The sequence below is a fragment of the Pan troglodytes genome, chromosome 1, assembly GCF_028858775.2.
Source record: "Pan troglodytes isolate AG18354 chromosome 1, NHGRI_mPanTro3-v2.0_pri, whole genome shotgun sequence".
Lineage (NCBI taxonomy): Eukaryota > Metazoa > Chordata > Mammalia > Primates > Hominidae > Pan > Pan troglodytes.
The window spans coordinates 113,872,293-113,896,709 of record NC_072398.2 but is presented as its reverse complement, the minus strand read 5'-3'; the positions used below and the strand labels follow the sequence as shown (position 1 = coordinate 113,896,709).

At 46.9% G+C, this 24,417-nt stretch overlaps 1 protein-coding gene across 5 annotated transcripts in view; it reads left to right on the top strand.

The window, feature by feature from the left end:
* Window positions 1–1,672: 1,672 nt before the first annotated feature.
* Window positions 1,673–24,417, top strand: part of IGSF3 (immunoglobulin superfamily member 3) — a 93,069-nt gene continuing 70,324 nt past the window's right edge. For 3 of the 5 annotated variants that reach the window (XM_001147567.8, XM_016924947.4, XM_001147491.8), the window contains exons 1-2: window positions 1,673–1,887; window positions 2,542–3,214. In XM_001147567.8, the coding sequence (XP_001147567.3) occupies window positions 3,172–3,214 (43 nt within the window). In that variant the 5' untranslated portion in view covers window positions 1,673–1,887; window positions 2,542–3,171. Of the gene's footprint in view, window positions 1,888–2,007; window positions 2,138–2,541; window positions 3,215–24,417 lie in introns of those variants that run through there. The other 2 variants (XM_063797960.1, XM_016924946.4) reach the window with 1 other exon arrangement.

Sequence of the window (24,417 nt, the reverse complement as noted above, 5' to 3'; positions counted from 1 at the left end):
ACATTTCTATACTCCACTTTTCTTCAGAACACGTTACATTATATTATATACTTGTTTCATTGTCTGTGTTTCCCACCAGAATGTAAGCTTCATGAGAGCAGAGACTTTTCTTAACACGTAGTAGGTGCTCAATAAATAAATGAAGGAGTCTAGCAAATGGGAACTGAGAGCTGCCAGAGTCACGGGTGTCTCTGGGAAAGAGGTAATAATTAACACACAAGGAAAGATTCTTGGTTGGGCACAGTAGCTCATGCCTGTAATCTCTGCACTTTGGGAGGCTGAGGCGGGCAGATCACCAGGTCAGGAGTTCAACACCAGGCTGCCCAACATGGTGAAACACTGTTTCTACTAAAAGTACAAAAATTATCCGGGTGTGGTGGTGCACGCCTATAGTCCCAGTGACTCAGGAGGCTGAGGCAGGAGAATCACTTGAACCCGGGAGGTGGAGATTGCAGTGAGACAAGATTACACCACTGCATTCCAGCCTGGGTCACAGAGTGAGAACCTGTCTCTTAAAATAATATGAAAAATAAAACGTATATCTGATAACCATAGTCCCTTACTCAACACCTTCAGTGGCTTCCCAATGGTCCCAACCCCTTAACACACCATACAATGCCCTCTAGGTTCTGGCACTCGATTTCTTCTCAGCTCATTTCTTGTCACTTCTCTCCTACAGTCAAGTTTGGGCCCAGCAGACTGTCCTGGTCCTCTAACTGGGCTCCTTTCTGGGCCTGCAGAGGTGCTGTTTCTTCAGTCTGCGATTCCTTACCTCCCCTCTGTCTCTTCCTCTGCTGCTGCCTTCTGCTCTTTGGCATTCAACCGAGTTTTCCTTTCCTCTGAGAAGCCTGGGACCTACCCCGACCAAAGCTCCCTCCTCCTTGCCCCTCCCCCAATAACACAGGGTTGGGGTCTCTGCATTTGCTTCCTTAACACTGTACTTTTCTTGTCATGTCTATTTTATGGTCTGTGTCCCCACTAGACTGCAAGTTGCATGAGGGCAGGGCGGTCTATTCTGCTTTGGTCGCCTCGTGACGGTGTCTACCCAGCAAGTTGTGTGTGTTGGGTAAGTAGTGAGAAAACGAAAAAGCACTTGCTTTACAGGGCGGTTGGTCATAAAATAATAATAGCTTATATTTACTGACCACTTATGATGTATCAGGCACCATTCTAAATGCTTTACAAGTATGTCACAGATTTCTCCCATAACCCTCTTAAGGGTTATTTCCTCCACATAGCAGATGGGGAAATTGAGGCACAGAGAGGTTAAGTAACTTGCCAAGGGCCACAGCGAGGAAGTGGAGGAACCGGCGTTAGAACCCAGGCTGTTTCCAGAGTCCAAATTCTATCCAAGAGTGAAGTGCAATATGGGGTTCCACTTCGTGAACAGATTCAAGTCTCCAAAGGGCTTTGTTTTTGTTTCCAGGAGGAAGGACGAGCTTCTGTGCCGCCGGCTTCCCAGGTTATGGGTCGCCAGCTGGGCTTTGGGAAGGGCCTGTACATCTCGCCGGCGGCCCCGGAGTCTGGGTGTGAAGCCCTGATTAACTTTCCGGGCTGCTCGGCCCACACGCCAGCCCTGCCCAGGTCCTCCGGTGCCCCGGGCCACCCGCATGCCCCCGCCAGGCCCGGGGCCGGGACTCGCGTCTCCAGGGGCGGGGCCGGGGGCGGGGCCGGGACGCTCTTCGAGGCCGCCGCCCTGGCCCCGCGATCGCCTCGCCGAGTGCGGCGGGCCGGGCTGGAGCTGGAGGGGCGGGGACTCGGGAGGGGCCGCAGCGCGGCTGCTGGTGCCGTTGCGGGAGAAGAGGAAGCGGCGCGTCCCCTGAGGCGTGCGCCTGGCTGGACTGAAGGACGGACCGACGCGCGCGGAGGGAGAGGGCCAGGGGCGAGGTCGGGCTCGGCGGGGGCGCGGGCGGCGCCGGGAGGGGGCCCCGGGGAGGGAGGTGGGGAGGCGGGAAGCGGGGAGCGGGGAGGGGGGAGCGGGCCCGCGCCGGTTGAGCTCCGGGTCGGGCCCGAGACCCCTCCCCTGGCTGGGCGGGCGCGCTGCGAGCGCGCTCCGGCAGCTGAAAGCGGAGCTCCGGACTCCCTTCTTCCCCGGTTTCTTTTCTTTCCAATCAGCGAGATATAAACACCCTGGAAGGTAAAACAATAGCGGGGCCACCTGGGACGCGTCGCGCGCAGAGCTCCCACGGTTGGGGCGGGGGCCGGGAGTCGCGGCCCCACCGCGGAGCCCCTTCCCGATTTGCCCTGGCGGAGGGTGGGGCTACCTGCGGCGCCCGGGCTCGGTAGGAGGTGACGGGAATTCCCAGGAGTGAAGCATTTGGTGGAAGTATTTCAGGAACAATCGGGCTTCCCACTGTTGCCCTGCTCTGGGCAGGGAAACTGAGGCGGAGGGAAAGACAGAGACTTGCCCAAGGTCAGAATGCAGAGGTTGACTGTCCTGGTCCAGGAACCGGACCCAGGTGTCCGGACCAGCTCAGCGCTCAGCCCCAGTGGGTTTTGCAGCTTTGCCTTTGATAAAAATCTCTGTTGTGTTTGTTTTAGAAATCTGCTCGCGCTGGGGTACCGCTTCAGGGCTGCCGAACGCCAACTTGCTTCGTGTGCCCTAGGCAGGCGTGGGGCAGGTGGCGCCTCCGTGACCTACCACCATGGATGGAAACGGACTTTTTGGTGAAGAAACCCAAACGGTTGATGCCAGGCAGGGTGATTTGGCCGTCAAAGGTTTTGACGAAACCTGCCCTGTTCTCTCTGGGGAATCCGAATGAGGGAGATCACAGACACCTTCACTGGGAAGCCAAGGACATTTCTGTATAATCAGTGGATGAAAGGATTTTCTCAGACCCTTTTTTCCGTGCTTCTGGAGGATTAATCCACTACAGTCTGCAATTTCAGTGGAAACTGCAAGGCACACGATGTGGCAGGAGCCGGGAGCGACTTCCGAATTGTTGTGGACCCTTCCTGTAGCATAGGGGAGTTTTCACACTTGCTTCCACTCCTCCCCTTCCCCCCAACTCTCTCCTTCTGATCTCTTCTTTTTAATCTGTTCCCATTTTCCGAGTTAAGTTCTATTTCCAAAATTGTTCTCTGGAGCTATAAGTGGATTGCCAGAAATGAGAGATTAGGAGCTGGGAGAAGAGGAAGCGCCTTGTGTTGTGTCTCCTGGAGGCTGCCGACATGAAGTGCTTTTTCCCGGTGCTGAGCTGTCTGGCTGTGCTGGGTAAGTGGCTCTGCTTATCAGTGCAATCGATGTGAAAGTTTAACCTGCTCTTGGTTCCTGTAATTTCTTGTGGTTCTTTTTCATCAACACTAGGATTTGGGGGACACCAGGAGGCGGTCGGTGTGTGTCACAGGTTGGAGTAGAGTACGAAGAGGCCCGTTTCTAACCCAAGAGCAACGGTGGAATATCATTTGTTATCTATAAGAAGGAACATTTGCTGTTCTTAAAGTGTCTTTCTTGGGCCCTGGGGTGAGGTCCTGCATCTGCACATCGGTGGTTTAGGGACTTCACATGGCTGGTGGGCTGCTGTCTTGTAGCATGACAAACATGGATGCTCTGGTGTTTTCACTTCTTTGTTGGGCTGCATTGATTCCTAATTGGGAGTGGGAACATCATTCCCTCTGTCTCGAAAGTTGGTTTGGGTGATAATGATGGTGCCTTTTTTGAGGTGGAAATGGGAGTAAGTGGGATGGGGGTTGAAGGGATGCTTTGCCTACCTGAGTGGTCTGAAGGCTAAAAATGTGAGGGCACTAGTCCTGTGTCTCCTCACCAAGGAAGCTTAGATCGTAGTTCTGGAAGAAAGAGAGCCTGAAGAAAAGGAAGCTGCCTGGTAGGGGAGATTTTAGGATTGGCTTTTGTGCTCCCACAAATCAGAATGCCTAGAGTGGGAAGAAGAAACTATGGCCCTGAGAGGTGAACCTTTGACACCCCTCTTAAGGTGCAGATGCAGGACCTTCACCCCAGTGAAGAGGCCCCTCTGCTCAACAATTGCCTATTCTTTTTATGCCATTGAGCACTGTCTTCAGCGTGCTATCTTAGAACACATCTCAGGTCTAGGATAAACTTCATCGCCAGGATTTGGTGCCATTCTCTTTCCCCATCTCAGACCTCATACATGAGCACACCCCCTGCCCTCTCTGTAAGGCTCGGTCCTCTGCATTCAGAAGGGATTATGATTGTTGCCTACAGGGCTCACGTCTCCAAATCTAGGTGTCTTGCACGTAGGGAACTTAGGGTGATCTGTTGGCAGTGGAGATTGCTTCCATGCATTGTCTACACCCTTGCAGTAGGTAACAGGTGTGTGGGAAGATAATGGACTTTAGAATTAGAGGACCTGAGTTCCTATCCCAGCTTCACCATGATTGACATCTGAATGTCAATAAAACAGAAACAATAAAACAAGGGAAGGTGTGACAACTAAAGGATATAAGGTGTCCTAAATGCCTTGACTGCCTTAAATAATGTCTGAAACTCATAATAGATTTGTGCAATCAGTGGTTCTCAAACTCTCGTGTGCATGTTGGAATCACTGGGGAAGCTTTTAGAAATTCTGATTTCAGGCAACAACCCCAGATCAGTGAAACCAAACTCGCTTGGGGGGTGGGACCCAGGTCTCAGCCTTTGAGCTATCTCAGGTAATTCCGTGCATGGTTCAGTAGAGAACCAGTGGGTGAGTTCACTAGCGCCAGTGCCCTACCACCCAATGCATGCAGACACCCTGCTGGTAGTGAGTTTAGTTAGTCTTCTGTTCAGCTGTGGGCTGGGATACAGGCAGTGTCTCCATGTCACCTGTATGCTCAGGCAGAGTCAAGAAGGCAGGGAGCCCTTCATTTGCCAGTCTCTTCATATTGGATCTGTATTTGTTGTACTGTATGTGTCATTCGCTTAGTGTCTGGGTTTAAATCAGCAATTAGTGATTCATGTGGATTCAACAGGACACAAACAAGGAAAGCCCTTGGGGAGGTTTGGATGTGGGGTGGGGTGTGTGGCTAAGGCGGGAAAGAGGGCTGAGTGGCAGGGTGGGGCCCAGGGCAGGAGAAGTAACCATCAATGGGAAAACAAGGCAATGTGACATTTGTGCCTTTTGTTTCTTCTGGCTGCTCAAGTAATGTAAGGCTGCATGCTGGTCCCCCTGCTGTTCGCTCTCTGGGCCACTCTGTGGAGTGGAGCTCGGGCCCTGGCACCTGGCAGGTGCTGTCATTTTCCCTCCACCCTCATCTTCATGTGTAAACAGGTGCCATGGAGGAAAATGAGCATCAAGGTGGCTTTAAAGGGGCACAGTGGCAGACATCCAGATGCAGGCTGAAGTGGGAAGGTTTGGAACTGTAGGCATGCATGTGGATCTCTGCCTGATTTGGAGCCCCACTGGTGGAACCTCGTCTTTCTCTTCACTTGATGGCTCTCAGTATGGCAGGAAGGAGGCCTGGCTACTACTTTACTAATCTGGGAGAGGTAGAAGGCGTTTGGGGAGGGAGCAAAACCCATGTTGGGGTCTTATTTCCTGCTTGTCTTCTGATGTGGTCTGGTTCATGTGTCAGCATTCTTGCTGCATAATGTGAATTAATGTGTAGTATGAATTTAAAACAGCGAAGAATCCCAAGGTTTTAAGCCCATATAGGTCACATGCCTGGAATAAAATTTTGTTTATAAAAGTTAGATAAGGCTAAGTGCTCTGAAAGTGAGACCGATGCAGGTACCAGCCTCTAGAAATGGCAATTTTAGTTAGAAAACCCTGGACAGTATGTGAGGGGTACACAGGGTAAATCTCGGAGACGCTTTCATCTCCCTCAACATGACAGACCTGTGCTTTTCTGCACCTGTCCTTTGCCAGTGTCTGGGATTGGAATCAGATTCCTCTTTTTCTGTCTGTTGGGATACTGATTCCTGCTTATGTCTTTGTCCTACCCTTTGTCTTTGTACCTACCCCCTTGACCTCTGTGTGTTGTTTCCTTCTGTCCTAACCCTAGGTGCCTCACCCAATAAGGGTTGTGGTGGCAGTGCATGGCTCTGCCACCACAACCCTTGGTTCCAATTACAAAGCCATTTAAGCCTGGCCCTGGTTGAACCATGAGGGTAGTAAAGTCTCTACTTGAGGATAGATGTGGCCAGAGGGGCAGAAGATTAGAGAGAGAATAGAGGCTGGTACAGTGGTAGGAAGGGAAGGGTGACTGGAAAAGTGCCTCTGTCTGGGAGCAGCCTGCATGAGTGACAGTGACATGGGAAGATGACAGCAATGTGGGAAAGAGAGCATAGGATTTGTGTCTGTAAGAACAGGAAGGAAATTCTCAGGAAAGATGAATATAAGCTTTAGACACATACAGCACATTTTGATTTTGTGTAGCCAGGAAGAGTTATATACCTCCCAGACCAGTGCTGATGTTGCAAACAAGATTAAATAGCTTTAAAAGTGTTAGCAATGAAAAATGTAGGAGATTGGGACATCTGAGAACCTGTAGATGGCAAATGATCATTTGTGTTCTGCTCCAGAGGGAGAGAAGTTCATTTGTAGAGTTTGGGAAGTCTCTTCTTTGAATACGGTAAGGCTGAGGAAGCCATCTCTTACTTCCCAGTTAGTTAGAAAAGGCTTCTGAAAGGGATTGAAAGAAACTTTGAAGTACTATGGGTGTGACCTCAGAGGCAGGGCTGGAGTGATCAAAGGCAGAGGAGAAAGAGGAGGCAGAGAAAAGTGAGATGGTTTGGAGCAATCAGGAGAAGGGTTCTGAAAGAAGGGGATGAGGATTGTGATTTATGGATGAACAAACACCACTGTCCTAATAGTTGTCCCAGAGGTAGTGCACTTCCCTTTCCTGGGGACCATTTGACAAGGGTGCAGGAGAAAGAAATTCTTGTCAGGAGGACTTGGCCTACTAGGATGCCTTTCAACTGTGAGAATCATTGAGCTACCTCCAGGTACCCAGGGCTGTGTTAAGATGTTGCCATCTTCTACGGTTTTCATGGCAGCAAGACTGCTGGTACTTCCATAATGGCAGTAATACCAGCTCTCCTAACTCTAGCCCTTACTGTGACCCAACTATATCAATCAGTCTTCAAAACAACCCTGTAAGATAGATACCTTGCATTATCACATTTTTATAGATGGGGAGATTGAAGCTTAGGGAGGTTAAGTAACTTGCCTAAGCTGGGCATGGTGGCTCATGCTTGTAACCACAGCACTTTGGGAGGCTGAGGCGGGTGGATCACTTGAGGTCAGGAGTTTGAGACCAGCCCGCCAACATGGTGAAACACCATCTCTACTAAAAATACAAAAATTAGCCGAGCATGGTGGCACATTCCTGTAATCCCAGCTACTTGGGAGGCTGAGGCAGGAGAATCGCTTGAACCCAGGAGGCAGAGGTTGCAGTGAGCCAAGATCGCGCCGTTGCACTCCAGCCTGGGCAATGAGCAAAACTCTGTCTCAAAAAAAAAAAAAAAAAGAGTCACTTGCCTAAGATAGATTGCTGACAGTGTTAGGGCTCCAAGCTCCTGCTGTCTTGCTCCATGTGCATGCTCTCTATTCCCAAGATGATTTCATGGTCCAAGATGACTCTTCTAGCCCCAGCCATCAGGAAGGAAGAAAAGGCTAGTGAAGGGTAGGACCTCTTAATGTAAGGATACTTCCTGGAAGTTATATACATCACTTCCACTAACATTCTCATTGGCTAGAACCTAGTCATGTGACCATATTTAGCTGCAAAGAAGGCTGGAAAATATGCTTATCCTGAGGGTCCATGTGTCCTGAGAAAAACTTGGGATTCTATGACTGTAGGGAAAGGAGAGAACAGATTTTGGGGGACAGCTGCCCATCTCTGCCATAGTCACAAAGCTAAAAAGTGGCAGAGTAGGGTTTTGAAGCCAGGACCATTTGGTTCCAAATACTGTGTTCTTACATCTAATAAGCTATTCCCTTTGACTCTGAAGCCGAGCCTCTGGCTTCTAAGAAGTCTTGTTAGGAAGGCACGAGTTAGATGAACCAACGTTTGTTTCATAGGAAGCAACCTAAATCAGCATATAATTAAACACTACATGTTGTGGTTTTATCAGTGAGTATTAAAGTGTTTATAGAGTGCTTATGTGCCAGTCACTGTGCTAAACACTTCACATAGCATGACCTTCTGTATAAAATTCTTGAAGACCATCTCTGTCATGTTCATTACTGTAGTCCCAGAACTCAGCCTTGTGCCGTGCAAAGTAAGCAGGTGTTCAGTTATTTTATTTTTTATTTTTTTGAGATGGAGTCTCACACTGTTGCTCAGGCTGGAGTGCAGTGGCACGATCTTGGCTCACTGTAACCTCCGCCTCCTGGGTTCACGCGATTCTCCTGCCTCAGCCTCCCGAGTAGCTGGGATTACAGGCACACACCACCACACCCGGCTAATTTTTTGTATTTTTAGTAGAGATGGGCCTTCACTATGTTGGCCAGACTGGTCTCAAACTCCTGACCTCATGATCCGCCTGCGTTGGCCTCCCAAAATGCTGAAATTACAGGCGTGAGCTACCACACCTGGCCCAGTTAATTTTTTGATGAGTGAATGGTTTCACAAGGTAGGTGTTGTTTCTGTGTTGGCTTCCTTGATCAAGATAAGGAAATTCATGACACTTTTCCCTTGAAAACAATTATGTTCAAAGGAAAAGAGCTGGAATTTGGCAGAATCTGAATTTGAATTCACATTTGTCTGATTATAGAGCTTCTTAACCTTTTTTGTGTCATGGATCCTTTTGGCAGTCTGGTGAAGCCTATAGACCCCGTCTGAGCATAACATTTTAAAATGCATACGTGGCCGGGTATGGTGGCTTACGCCTGTAATCCCAGCACTTTGGGAGGCCAAGGTGGGTGGATCACCTGAGGTCAGGAGTTTGAGACCAGCCTGGCCAATTAGCTGGGCGTGATGGTGTGTGCCTGTAATCCCAGCTCCTCGGAAGGCTGAGGCAGGAAAATCCCTTGAACCTGGAGGTTGCCATGAGCTGAGATTGCGCCACTGCACTGCAGACTGGGCCACAGAGCAAGACTCTGTCTCAAAAAAAAAAAAAAAAAGAAAGAAAAGCATACATAGGCCAGGTGTGGTGGCTCACTGCTGTAATCCTAGCACTTTGGGAGGCAGAAGCAGGGAGATCACTTGAGCTCAGCAGTTCAAGACCAGCTAGGCAACATAGTGAGACCGCATCTCTATCTACAGTTTCCTGCAGAGATCAAAGTAAAGTTCAGTGTAGGTGGTTGTTGCTGGGGAAGACACTCAGGAAGAGGACATGGGCTGAGTGTTCAGAAATGGTCAGGATTTGATGGGGAAGGCATTCTACTCCCAATTAAGTCCTGATAATGCAAAGGCCTCAGCAGGCCTTTTACAGATTGGAGAAATGACTGTCAGTGGTTTTAAGGACCAGTTCAGGTGGAATGATGCTGGACACAGAAAATTGGTTTGAATTATAATGAGTTTGGGATTTAGGCTTAAAGTAAGTCCCCAGAGCCCAGGCCACTGCTGCTGAGCCCCAGCCTGGGAACTGGAGGAAGCAGTCCCAGTTGCTGACCTCTCGTGGTCCCTGGCTTCGGGTGTGCAGTGCATCCTTAGTTATGACTCCTTGATTAATATTTTTAGCTTCTGGCCGGGCATGGTGGCTCATGCCGATAATCCTAGCACTTTGGGAGGCTGAGGCAGGAGGATCACTTGAGCTCAGGAGTTTGAGACCAACCAGCCTGGGCAATATAACAAGACCTCATCTTACTAAAAATCAAAAACATTAGCTGGGCATGGTGGTACACACCTGTAGTCTCAGCTGCTTCAGAAGTTGAGGTGGGAAGAATTGGTTGAGCCCAGAAGGTTGAGGCTACAGTGAGCTGTAATTGCACTACTGCACTCTAGCCTGGGTGGCCCCCATCTCACACACACACAAAAAGAGCGAGACCCCGTCTCAAAAAAAAAGGGAGTTCCTCATTTGCCATGAGTGGACACCTGCTTCTTTACTGCTTCAAAGTGAACACAGCTATTCCTTGTAAAGGGTTGGTTTTTACTTTAAGGAAATCTAGAACACCTGTGTGTGAATGCCCCCTGATTTTCAAAGAAATGAGTGGTTGCATCAAAATCAAGCTTATATTTGTGGAAAATCACATGTTGCCAAATTCTCTCATCAAGAACCGTTTATTAACTGACTAATTGTGGGCCATGGTGGCAGGCACTTAACAAAGACCATGGCAGCAGACCTCCCTCAACTGGAACCCTCAGTTAAGTGGGATTTTGTTTTTATTTTTGAACTCCACCTTCAGAAGGGCAAAAATCACAAGATGTGGTAGCAAGGGTTTATTCTAGAAATTAGCTTCCAAGCAGTCGTCAGCCCAGTCTGTATGTCTTCCGCATCTATAATTATAGTAGCAGAAGAGAATGGTGAGCCTGGGGCACTGCAAGATCCTAAATCAAAGATTAAGGCATATTAACTCTACCCTGCCTGGAAAGTGGTCAGTTGTATTTTAAAAAGCTTTATAATAGGCTTTCTAATAACGAGAGTTGAAGCAAAGTTTCCACCTAACCCTGTAATTAAATTCACCAGAAGACCCCATTTCCCATTATCCAGACGACCAAGGCTTTGCCGAACACCACCCGTCCCTGCCCTCTAGGAGAGGTCATCCAAGGCCAGCAATGAAACAGTCAATCAATTTGCAAATGGACAGGAGGACACTGACAGGATGTGTTCACTGAGGGTAGGTGTCTACTGGGGGAGAGAGGCCAGGCAAGTCTGTCCTTGTTTTCAGTTTAGCAGGAGGAGTGAAGGGGAGGCCAGAGTAACTCCTGAGTGGTCAATCTGGAAAGGCCTTTTGGAAGGGCTGGAATTTTAGGCATTTTTCTTAAGTAAGAGGAGAGTGACGTCCTGTTGGAATTGTGGGGTAGAGGATATTCTGGGCACTTCTAAAGGGGTGGAGAAACCTGAATGTCCTGGGATGGGAACCCTAAGGGTGTAGATTTGTAAAAATTGGTGCAGTCAGTTGCCATGAGGACTGGGTATTTGGGCTAGAGACAGGTGGGCGACATCAGAAAGCTGTAAGTGGATATCCTGGAAGACCACTGAGAGGAGGAGCCAGGAATGGCACCAGACATTTCTGAACGTGGGGGGCCCAGAGGTCGAAGCAAAGGGGGGCCTGTTTCTGTACCAAAGCAAGAGCTTCTGTATATCCATCAAAACATAATCAGGCCAGGCGTGGTGGCTCATGCCTGTAATTCCAGCACTTTGGGAGGCCGAGGCGGGTGGATCGCTTGAGGTCAAGAGTTCAAGACCAGCCTGACCAACATGGTGAAACCCCATCTCTACTAAAAACACAAAAAAGCCGGATGTGGTAGTGGGTGCCTGTAATCCTGGCTACTTGGGAGGCTGAGGCAGGAGAATCTCTTGAACCTGGGAGGCGGAGTTTGCGGTGAGCCGAGATTGCACCATTGCACTCCAGCCAGGGCAACAAAAGCAAACAAAACTAAACAAAACAAAAAACTCCATCTCAAAAAAAAAAAAACCATAATCAGAGCAAAGACATTCTAACAAAACTGTGAACTCAGAGAAATTAGTGATGCCTGCTTCCCGTCAACTTTCAGGTGTCCAGGCCTTCTCTTTATTAAAACAGAAAAAAAAATCTGATACCAGTTGTGTGTTCTTTCTTTGATGTAGTGCAGTTTTCCCAGGCTTGCCTTAAGTTGGTGCTATTTTTGTGTATTTAATTCTGTTTTTGCATGTGACCCATTGTCTGATGCTTCAGAATGCAGTCTGCTGCCTCCTTGTTGATAGCAACTCTGAGAATGCTGTCTCTGCTCTCGGCAGGGCACTGGGTACACCTGTGGCATCGCTGGTGCCATGGCATGAGGCAGGCTTCCCACTTCACTTCTCAAGGACCCATTTTATTAACTCTCCTTCCCCCAGGAGCTCCGTATTTTGAAATCTTTGGTTTCCCAGACAATTAGGGAGTAATTAAACCTTTTTTCCCACATGATAACCAGTATGATCGTTCACACTTGATATAGTCCAGTTCCAAAGCAAAATTAGTCTAGTGGTCTGGGTTGCGGATGACCAAAGCACACATATGTTTGATCCATTAGGTCGCTTAGCCCTGTGGTTAGGGAAAGTGGGGTTATTGTTAGGTGATTTTGAAATCTCTAAGGTCGTCAGCTTCCCAACCCCATGTGCTGCTTTGGGCCTTAGGAACCTTGGATAACCTGGGTGGTGTTTGCCCACTACTTCTTTGCGTTGGTGACCTTGATCGACCTTGCTAGGTGGCACTTTTCAGCAGGGAGAGGAAAGGAGATGCAGAGTTGAGCAGCCATCATTTGCTGTGGGTCAGATCACACCTACCCTATCCCAGCCAGATACAATCTATTCCTTTTTAAAAAGACTTTCAGAGAATGAAATTTTACAGTCTTTTTTGTATAACGCCCCCAAAAGGAAATCTTGATTTTCACTTAAGATTTGATTTGAAGTAAGTCATGATTTAGAACAGCAGATAAAATGCATTAGGGTAAAGTATTATGTAAACGTAAGGTGAAGAGATACTGGTTTCTACTTCAGGAGGTAGCTTATATTTGTTTGCTTTAATTAATTAATTAATTCATTCATTCATTTTTGAGATGGAGTCTCGCTCTGTTACCCAGGCTGGAGTGCAGTGGCACAATCTTGGCTCACTGCAACCTCCGCCTCCCGGGTTTGAGTGATTCTCCTGCCTTAGCCTCCCGAGTAGCTGGGATTACAGGTGCCCTCCACCACGCCCGGCTAATTTTTGTATTTTTAGTAGAGATGGGGTTTCACCATGTTGGCCAGTCAGGCTGCTCTCCAACTCCTGACCTCAGGTGATCTGCTGCTCCAGACTCCCAAAGTGCTGGGATTACAGGCGTGAGCCACTGTGCCTGGCCTAATTTTTGAATTTTAATTTTTTGATGGAGGTAACAGTGACTATAATTCTGTTACAAGAATGTAGAAAGTCACGCCTGTAATCCCAGCACTTTGGGAGGCTGAGGTGGGCAGATCACAAGGTCAGCAGATTGAGACCATCCTGGCTAACACAGTGAAACCCCAAATACAAAAAAATTAGCTGGGTGTGGTGGCGGGCGCCTGTAGTCCCAGCTACTCGGGAGGTGGAGGCAGGAGAATGGTGTGAACCCGGGAGGCGGAGCTTGCAGTGAGCCGAGATTGCGCCACTGCACTCCAGCCTGGGCAACAGAGTGAGACTCCGTCAAAAAAAAAAAAAAAAAAAAGAATGTAGAAAGTAAAATGTGAAAGTTCCCCTCCTTGTCTATGCCCCTTATTGACTTTGATATAGATTCTTTATAGTTTGGTATATATTCTTCCAGACCCTTTTCTATGTATATACTTACACAAATATATTTTTTCTGATATAAATGGAATCATGCGGAACATATTGTTCAACAACTTGATTTTAAAGGGATGATTTACTTCACTATTTTTTCAGGCTTAATTTTATGGCTATATCAGAACTGATTTGGTTATTTTATAGCTGGTTGAAGCTGTAATTTGTGAAATCATTGGGGAGTAGTGAGCCTCCTTCAATAACTATATAACAATAAATTTTGCTATATCAGGAGAGCAAGTCATAATAAAAATATTACCCTTAAATTTTAATGTATTTAGTGAGAATAATTGACTTGTTTATTCTGCATATTTTCTTCAAAAAATACATAAATTCATCAAATTAAGCACGTTCGTATTTTATTGACTATTTTGCTATAATTTTGAAATTATGTTAAATTAAAATGAAGCCTATTTGAAACCTGTTAAGATGACAACCATAAATACTTAGTTTTGTGTCTAACTCAGTTAAGTGTTCTTGTTTGTTCATGGACCAGAAAAAAAGTTTTCGTGTGTTTTCAATTCCCAAGTGACTCCTCCAGATAGAATGAACTGGACCCGAGTAGCCTTTAAGGTTGCTGGCTACGGGCTCAGCATTTAAGACTTTAACCCAAAGGAAGAGAACTTTTTTTTCTCAACCCCTGCAGCAACAGTTATTGCTGTAAAAAGATTATCATTTCACAGTGTTGGGTTACTTCTCAACGTTCACGGGAATGACTTTCTTTAAAACCTCTGGGAGCAAGAGCAGTTTCTTGGATGGCTCACCTTTAGACCTGATTTTTAAAATAGTTGCTCTTTTGGAGAGATGGCTGTGGGATTCATGTGTCATAGTCATCCCTTCTTAAACATCAGTGTTTGACTTTCTATCCCTTGTCCTGAGACCTCTGGGGGTAGCCCCTGTTCTAGTAGAATCTACTTCTAATACTTTTCCTAAGAAGGCTTTCCCAAGAAGTTCATTCAACAAATAACCGAGTGCCTGCTACAAGCATTCATTGTTCTGTTATCTCCGGTGCCACAGAATTCACAGTTAAAATCATGACTAACATTTTAAGTCGTCACCTGATATGTATTTTTAATCTTTAATAAATAGAAGGATTAATTAAATACACTGTGACATTGGGGAACTCTTTTTTATTCCTAAGGTACATCTTTTTTCTTGCCATTACTTAACCTCTTTTCTTCCTGTTTTGTTCTCAGCTCTCCTTTACAGCCATGAGTTACCAATGCCTGGTGCCACCACAAAGAGGGGGTATCTGTAGGAGTAAGATGATGAATAGCAGTGATAAGGGGAGAGCGAGGAGAAGGGAGGGGGCTCTGAGGAGGCTAAAGGGCAAACTTTTATTCTTGAAAATACACAAATATCCCAAGTCCTGGGTGTGTGGAACGTCCTTATTACTGCTGGGGATGTTGCTTGTCTGTGGGAATTGGGAATTTCACACCTAGCTCTGAATTCTAGGAAGCCCGAACAAAAGAGAAATAGAAATAGAGAAATCACATACTTCCCACCAGAGAGGAGACACCGTCCATACCAGAGGAGCCTCGTATGGGGGGTGGTGAGTATAAGGCCGATCCATCTTCCCCACCTCATACTTTGCCTCCTGCAGTGTGGCCTCCCTGAGGGCGCCCTGGCAAGGGAGGGTGAGGGACCCTCATCAGTATGGCTCTTACAAATTCCCAGAAGCTGCTGTAGCAGCTCGATGAAGGGCAGGCTCTTCCAGGTCTGTTCCTTGCCAGATGCCCTCTCCCAACCTGGGGTTAACCCTAAGCAGGCATTGATCTGCACTTTTCTCAGAGTCACTGGTGACCTCCCGGGTAGCCAAGAGCTTCCCCCTTCTCCATGAGCCCTCTGAGACTGCAGGTCTCAGACGGTTGTAAATTCTGCCTGGTGGAAATTGCCAAGGTGCCAAAGCAGGTGCCTGCTGCCCTCAGGAGCCTCTGTGCAGGGCCATTCTTCTCCCTACAAGCAGCACTTCTCAGAGACCTTTCTGGTTTTCCTCTTCAGCTTTGTTTGGCAGTGGTTTGGTGTTGGTTTGGAGATGGTGGTGTGTTGGGAATTCTGCTTCACATAGATGGACATGTTTGTTAGTGTGAGGAATGATGGTGCAGATATTCATTCCGGGCTTACCCCAAACTAGGTAACCCTTTATGATATTGTTTAGAGATGATTTGCTGAACAGTTTCATAATGCCTTCTGATGTTTCAGTACAAAAAATAGCTTGCTGAACAACGTTACAATCTGTCTTCTGATATTTCGTTACAAAGAAGCAAGAGCACATTCTGAGCACGCTGCCCAGTGCTTTCGCCTTCTCTCTGTTGGAGCAGGTGATTGGTTCCAGTTCTGCGTTTTGGCATCTCTGTGGCTGGGCATCCCTCTGAACTGTGCACTTCTAGAAGGGAGCAACAAGATAGAGAACTAATATGCCTCTAGGCCTGAGTTCATTTTGGAAAAATCTTTGTAGATTTCTTGCCCAGTCCTCTTATTTTAAAGGTGAATTGTCCTAGAGGGAAGAAAAAGACCATGGTGACCTGGGTGGGTAGAGGGTGGAAGGAGTACTGGAAAATGCCCCTAACAGGAGATGAGAAAGAGACTCTGATGCACGTCATCTTTGTTTTAAATTAAAACATTATGCAATACAAACATTCGCCTTCCCACTCTTCCCCCCTACCACAGAGGAGCTGTAATTTCCCATATTTGGAATTTGGGGAGAGCTGGGCCTCATTTGAAGATAAGGCCAGATTCAGTCTCTGATTTGGGGGGAAGTAAGTAACTGAGAGAGCCTTGAGGACTGTGGTATTTATGGTGAATATATCAGAACTATATGTGCCTCCTTGTCATCATTTATTCAACACCTCTGATGTCCTAGAGCTGGTGCTATGCCCATCAGTAATCTGACTCTTGTTTTCTTCTGCATATTTTCCCTTTTGCAAATGTATAGGCATTCAGCTTTAATCAAGTAGGCTTTTTACTCTGTGATCTGTAACGGGGATGACTGAAGTCATGTGGAGGATTTTAAGTAACTAATCTCTTAAGACATTCAGAGCATAATCTTCCCTAGCCCGTGATCATCCTGCCTGCATCCGAGAGATTTGTGAGGCTCTGTAAAGGAGGCTGGATGGGGACTTTGGCATCCTTTGGAGAGACCGGGTGTCTTCCTTGCTGGTGACAGGTTTTTGTTTGCTTTTGGCATGGGGACAGGGCCTGCTGTTCATTTACCATGTCAAGAGAGTTCAAGATGCCCCATGAATGTGACCAGTGTGTTACCAAATCTCCGTACTGGTACAGAGAACAATGGCAGGCCAAACACACATGAAGACACTGTCTAGGCTCATTGATGTTTATGCAGTTTGTGTCCAGGGCTGGTTCTCAGGGAGAAAAATGGATAAGATCTGCAAAATAGATAAGAGAGGACTGCTGGTCAGTGGTGTTCCCTGACATTTTTCCTTGAATGATACCAGGTTAATCAAAAGATAAGGATCTAAAATTTTTTTGTGCTCTGCTTATAATTTGAATGTGACTTCATATGTGTGTCATTTGTTCGACTAAATTGGATTGCAATTGCTCTTCAAATTGTCATTCCTTTATTTTCTATTTCTACCTACCTCCTGATATTAGCTCAGGTTCCTGCTACCAAGGTGTCTTGCAAAAGAATTTGGTGACTGTTACTCTAAGTGAAGCTTTTGATACTTTCTCTTAATATAATGGTTAAACCTCTAACAATGTAGACTAATGAGGAAGATTAGTTTGAATTAGTAAAATGTCTGAATTACCAAATATTTTTCAAGAACTTCGCTGTTATTACTTTTAAGTAAATACTGTAACTCAAACTAGGCTAATAGAATGCCTAATAAAGATCCTTAGGGGATACTGCTTTAGGAGAGAAATAAGAATGATTTGCAATTAGTGCACCAATTGTTTATGTAAATGGAATTTCTGAAATACTAGACTGAGCTTGGAAACCATTTGTTCTCTTAAGTATTTTAAATAGTACCTATGAAACCCCTGTGCATGCTGGTAGTTGTTTATATGCTGTATAGAGACCTGTTTCGTGAAGACCTAACTCAACCTTATATCATCAGTATCAGAAATTCCAAGTTAGTGACGTCCAGGATCCTCACCTTCCAAGATTAGATTAGATCTCTCTGCCAAATGCTTCCATAGCACATGCAATTGTCTGTTGTAACACTAATCAATACATTTAACAAATATATGATGTATTCTGCTATATGCTTGGCCAGTGTGTGAAATGGAGGAGACATAATCCTCATCTTTGTGTAGTTTATAGGCTAGCAAAGAAGTCAGGCAGTAAACAAATAAATGCATTTATAATTAATTACAATCCTGAAGTTGGATTGTACTTTTGTGAGTAATGGTTTAATAAACTAGATTTTAAGTTCCATTAAGATAGGGGTTACTTCTGTGTTGTTTGTCATGGTGTCCCAAATCCTTCCTTAGCCTACTGCCTGGAATAGGGTAAATATTAAGTTGAGCTTTATTGCCATTTTGATAGGTCAGAAGCAGTCGAATGTCAATAATGTCACATAGTTCAACCTAATAGTTGCTCAGTCAATATGTATTGAATGTTGAATGCATGTTGTAATCAATGATCATGGTAGGCTGCATTTAACACAGTTTTCTCTAGCCAAAGAAATGCTAGTTATGGTATTTGAAAAGGAATTCTAAAACTTCAAACAGCTAAAACTGGTGATCTGTGATATAGACTGTGGGACTGGATATCTGTGAGACTGGAGTGCCTTTTGTCCAGTATATTTTCTATGCAGTTCTTGGTACATTTCCCAGCCTCAGGTGGGAGCATGTGTATTTGGGTCTGGAGTGCTTGTCAGTAGCCCAAAGAACCTGGGAAGAGTATGCTGGAAAGCTAAGATGGAAGGCAGGGATAGGAGCCATTTGGCCTGAAGAAGAAAGAGGCAGGAAAGAGATACTGGCATAGCCAAAGAAGCCTTCCCTGTAAGTCCTAGTGTAGGGAGACTTACTTTTCCAGACCAGAGCTCATGAGATCATGCACTCATTCCACAGATTTGTGTGAGTCTGTGATGTGCTCAGTTATGGCTAGGCATGGGCGTTCCTTATTGTGAGCTTCCTTTTTGTGCCTGGAACTTCTGTCTGAAGGGTTGTGGGCTGGACTGTAGACCACTGGTCCTCAGAGGCAAGGGTTGAACTGAGGAGAAGGCCCCAGCTGGATCCCGCTGGGAGAAGCCCAGCACTCTGGCCTGGGGCCTGCTCCGTATCTGTGGAACTGGGAGTAGGGCCCAGGCTAGGGCTTAGATCAGAGCTTCCCAAACCTTCTGTGTTAAGAACGTTTTTGCATCTGTTTGGATTTCATGGCTCTTTTTCCATTTTCTGTGCACACATGTCCAATTGTACCACCCTATTATAATGCACACTCTTTTCTCACACCCACAGGATAATTTGTAGTTCCACAGCTATTTGTTGAGCATCCTTATCTGCCAGCACAGGATGGGGGTGGCAAGTGAGGGGAAACACAGATATGTGGTATTGGTCCCTGCCTGTGGTAGACGTGATTGGTTACCTACAGTGGCTCTTCTTTTCTCTTCCTGCTGGCAGGACCCAGTTGGGTTGGATGCCACACCTCTCCCACATGCCACTCAAGGAAAGGTGACCCTGCCTCCAGCTCTAGAGTACGTGCTGATTGAGCTGAGCCCATCCTGGAGGCCCGTAATTTAGACATGGGCGTGTGACATGGTTTTGGCCATTGAGGTATGAGAAGTCTGCTGGGAGATTCTGGGAAAGATGTTTTTCATTGTAAAAGGAAATGCAGAAGGGACAGCTTCTTTCACTAGATTCTCGGACATGAAGCAGCCATCTTGTTGCAATGAGGAAAGCAGGTTTGTTGAGGCCAGCAGACGGGAAGAGATGGGAAAAACCCTGAGGGCCAAGCCCCTGAAGACTGAACAGTCCAATCTCCATACATTTTGTCCTCACTGTTGAAGCCAGTTGAGTTGGAATTTTCTACTACTTATAGTGTCTAACCTATGTTAGACACTCCCTCAAAGGAGCATGAAATAGGATTTCTTCTTGTACCATTCAGATTATCATCAAAAAGCACATTATTCAGAGACAGAGCTTAGCTTTGTGGTAAGGCAGAAAGGAGAGGGGAAAGCAAGTTGGTAGGAAAGAGTTGAGTGAGGAGATTGTATTTGGAATGGATCCTGAGGTAGGATTAGGATTTGTGTAGGAGGAGCAGAAGGGCGTTCTGGGGAAAGGAATGGTGGCATGAGCAAACCTGTGAAGACAGGTGTGGATGTGGCACTGCCAAAAAACAGGGAGATTATGTCCTGACTAATTCCACGGACAGATTCTAGAGCACCTCAAATTGTGAGTTTATATGGTGACACGTGACTTATGCAGCGGGAAAAGTATTACAGGCTCATGAACAGGGGAGAAAGGAATGAAAGTGGGCCTTGGGAAGAAGGATAAGGATTAAGTAGCTGGGTACCAGGTTCTTTGGAAGGGGAAGAAAGTAAAAGGCCAGTGACAAGTTCAAGCTACTGGAATAACTCACATTTGAGTTGATAGCAGTGCGGGGAGGGAGTGAAGCTGTCAAAGGAAGATTGTAATAAATTAACTGGCGAAGAAGGGTAAGATGGATATCTAGGAGAGGAAGATGGAAGAGGAAGATTTTAGGAAGAGGAAGATTTTAGGAAGATGCTGTTTGCCTTTTGCCACTATGGCTTTGAGGTAATGAGGAAAGATCTAAGTAATGAGGCGTTGAATTCATTTGAAAATAGGGCTAGACTTTGGGAATGAGAGGCCAAGGGTTAAGAGGATGTGGTAGAGGCAACTCACTAGACATGCACATACTCCAGATTTTCCAGCCTCCCTCACAGTTCAGTTGGGGCCATGTGACTAGCGTTAGTCGATGAAGTGGGAGAGGAAGGAACCAGGGAAGAGCCATGTATTCCTCCATTGATTCCTTCCATGCCACAGCAGCCTTGGGCTAGGGCCAGAAAGTGTGGCTGCCAAGACGGGGAGGGCTGTCCTTCCAGGACCAGACTTTGACGGTTCTTGCTCAGCTGGGAAATCCTGGTAGAAGCGAGATCTGAAGCTGTAATGGGTGGCAGTGCTGACAGCTATTTGTGTTGGGTCTGGGTGGTATGTGGTCTTCATGGTACAGTTGTCCACCTTCTCCTGACTTGATTTGCTCAGGGGTCTGCTGTCAATGGGCTGGAGCTTGCTGGCTGACTCATTCTACCTCTAGGACTCTCAGTGTTTCTGGGGGCAGGTTTACATCTTGGCTGTCCAGGGAAGGGGATCCTTGTTCATGAGCTGTGCTGGTGAGAAGGCTGCTCTCTCCACAGGCACCAGAATGCCAAGTGCCTTGCAGAGGAGAATGTTTGACCGGGTGGCTGGGGTCCAGTGGTGACCAGGTGGAGTGTCTCAATTATCTGGCTAAACATGGAGCTTCAGGAAGAAGTTCCAGATCTCCAGACCTGAATAGGAATAAGGTGCAAATCCCATCTTTCAAATCTTTCCCACTCTCAGAAGAGTCAAAATGTGCCTTTTCTGCAAGCAGTCCGGAGCTAGGCACTTTGCACACACTTTGTTACAGTGTTGCATCAATCTTGCCTGGCTGAATCATGGTGTTTTCCTAAGGGCAAAGGGCCTCGTGAGTGCTGGGAGGCCTTTGGCATCTGGTTTTCGTCAGGCAGCAGGTAAAAGTGCAGATGGCGGGTCTGACCGTGCTTTAAACAAAGCAGAGTTAGACACGTGGGAAAGGCATTTGAGAGGCACCTCTTACTCTGTGTGTGATCTCCTGTGCATCCTGTTTCTTCTCTAACCGAACACCTCAACTCCTAATACCCAGAGGAAAACCCTTCAGACTTGGGAGACAGCCGGCATTGCTGGCATTGTCCTCTCTGGAGCTTTTCTTGATAAGTTTGAAAATTTAAAGACAGTGGTGGCACTGTTTCTCTGTTTAATGGAGAGTTGACATTCTTATTTTTCCTTCCTCTTCTGCAAAACTGGGGTGTCATCAGATCAGTGTTTGCTGCTGCTGTTGCGTTCTTGGGTAGCCACTCTTTTTTTTTCTTTTGTTGAGAGGGAGTCTTGCTCTGTCGCCCAGGCTGCAGTGCAGTGGCCCAATCTCAGCTTATCGCAACCTCTGCCTCCCAGGTTCAAGCGATTCTCCTGCCTCAGCCTCCCGAGTAACTAGGATTACAGGCGTGTGCCATCACACCTGGCTAATTTTTGTATTTATAGTAGAGACGGGGTTTCTTCATGTTGGCCAGGCTGGTCTTGAACTCCTGACCTCAGGTGATCCGCCCGCCTTGGCCTCCCAAAGTGCTTGGATTACAGGCGTGAGCCACCGTGCCCAGTCAGCTGCTCTTATTTTACACACTGCTTCTGGCTGATAGGCCTACAAGGTCTAAGCTTAATCCCAGAAAAAGTGCTACCCGAGTGGTCTGTCAGTCGGCCTTTTGTTTGTTTGTCTTGTTCCGGTCATCCTTGCCTCTGTCCGCCCAGACAACATTCAATCAACATTTGTTATGGAGCCAGCAGTATGATTTTGCAAGTTACTTTTCTAAACTCTCATTTCCTCATCTGTAAAATAATAGGAAATACTCATTAGGGTGATTTTAAGAGTTAAATGGAAACATCTGAGGAAAGCACTTAGCATCGGTCTGGCACATAGTAAGGGCTCAATAAATGGTGGTTGTCATTATTGTTGAGCAGAGCCAGGGGTTGCCACCCCGGTCAGCTGATTGGCTGTAGACATGGTGTGACCATTTGGAGCTGGAATTTGGGCCACACTCAGCACATAGTTGCGAGCCATAAAGGCACGACCTTTGGACCCCATTGTCACCTCCCTTGGAATATCTTGGTGTTCTTGTTTCAGTCTGATAAGGCCATTGTAGCTGGGTTCTAGGTATCTCTGAGCGTGGAGCACTCACGCCAGCCTCAGACATCGCTGTCAAGGGCATCGGCAGCAGTGAGGTGATTCCTCAGCCGGTCATTTGGGCATCGCTGCCTGGGTCTCTCCTGACCTTCAGCCTCATCTTTTTTGTCACCTGCCATACCTTTGCCTCTAAGTGTCCCCCAATTTTTATTGCTGCCCTCTCCATCTGCACCAGTGCCTCTCTCTGCCAGTTCCACTGTTCTCTCGCCTGCTCTTTAGGATTTCCTTTGTTTTGCCTCCTTGCCTGGTGCTTTCAGCAAGCAGCGCTGACGTCATCTCAGGAACCGTGCTGCGTCTGAGAGAAGAACCTGCATTAGCCGTTTAAGTGTGCGGTGCTGGCAGAGTACCTCCCTGAAGGTGTCCTGGGGAAAGTGAGTGATTGCTCACTGGGTGGTGAGCCAGGGACAGGGTTTGGGGAGACATCTGCATTAGCAAGTTAGCATCACTTGAAACACAGGCATGTAACAGGCAAGGACGTGCTCTTCAGCTACCAGGCTGTCCTGGCTGTAGCCGGTGGCCACAGACCTGAGGGACCCCCGGCTTTGTTCCCTTAGCTGGCTTTGTTCCCTTAAGCTGCCTTTGTTGTCTCAGTGTAGCTCTCTCTACCTCCTCTGTATTTCACTGCTGACAACTCACTCGATTCTCCCTCTGGCAATCTTAGTTACCTATGAGTACTCTTTAACGCCATCTTCTGCCTTCTCAATGAATTAAGGAGATTCTCTCCTTGACTATTTGTGAGCCAAAACCTAACCTTCTCTTGGCTGATAAGTATTAATATATTGTGCTGAGAGGAACTTTTGGAGTAAAATTAAGACATCAAAAAGAACTGGCACAATTAGTTTCCAAGGCTTTTAAGGTTCCTGGAAGTCTTCTGAATCCATCCTCTTTGTGTGGACCCACCCCAATTCTCCATCTTCCTCCTAAAAATAACGATAATGGCATTTCACCAGAAGCCGGACAAAAGAATGCTCTGTCTGTTTCGCCTGTGGGAAGTGACAGGAACTGCTGAAACTTGTGTTCCGTGTCACAGAGCCAAGGGTTCACACGGTGCAGAAACAAATCACAGTGTGTCACGGAGACTTTTTCAGTCTCTGGCCCCACTCTGTATTTGAGCCCAAATGTGGAGGGAGATGCTGCAGTTGTGGGAAGGCACTTCTATGACCCCTCATTAGGGTAGAGGAAGTGAGAGGCCTGAGGCCACAGCCAGGCTGGCCTTTTGCAAAATGGTCAAATCAGCAGCAATTCGGCCCTGGCTCCCACTTTGTGCCCCACCCACCAACTCCTGCTACCTCCCATCCCCACTCCCAGCGCAGTCGCATCCATGGCTTCCAGGGCCCCACCAGGCTGCCCTCCCTGTCTGGCTGTGCTCAGCCGCTGTCCTGGTTCTCCCCAGCATTTCAGTACTTTCCTGAGTCCTCCTGCTGGACCTTGACTTGGCTGGTTGGAAGGTTTGTGGATCATTAGAGCCACTTACTCACACTGAGGAAAGAAAACAGAAGTGGATATTTGGGGAAGGCCTATGTGTTGCTTGCTCTGTGTGTTCACTCACATTTTCTGATTTCATCCCTACAGTTCTCCTGCCCGGGGAGTGTTATGCAGCCACCTGTACAAATGAAGCAGTTGAGACCCAGTAAGCTTATGTGATTTCTCCAAGTCATAGCCAGCATGGGCCACTACTTTGAGCTCTAGATAAGGAAAAGGAACCTAGTGTTTTAAAGATTTGCTTCATTGTGGTATAATTTGCTTACATACAACGGAACTCACCAGTTTAAAATATGTAATTCTTTGTTGACAAACATGAGCAGCCACATAACCACCACCTATCAAATATGGACCATTTCTCTATCCCCAAAAAGTTCCCTTGTGCCTTCTTGCTACCAGCCCCTCTCCTGCCTCCAGGACTCCAGCCTCAGGGGACCTGAATCCTGCCACTACAGTTTTGCACTGTACAGAATGTGATGCACATGGCATCCTACAGTGTGTAGCCCTTTGAATCTGGCTTCTGTCGCTCAGCACAGTGCTTTTGAGATCCCTCTATGTTCTTGTGTGTATCTAGTTCACGCCTTTTTATTGCTGAGTAGTGTTCCGTTTTATGGATATACCACATTTTGTCCATCTCTTCACAAACTGATGGGCATTTGGGTTGTTTCCAGTTTGGGG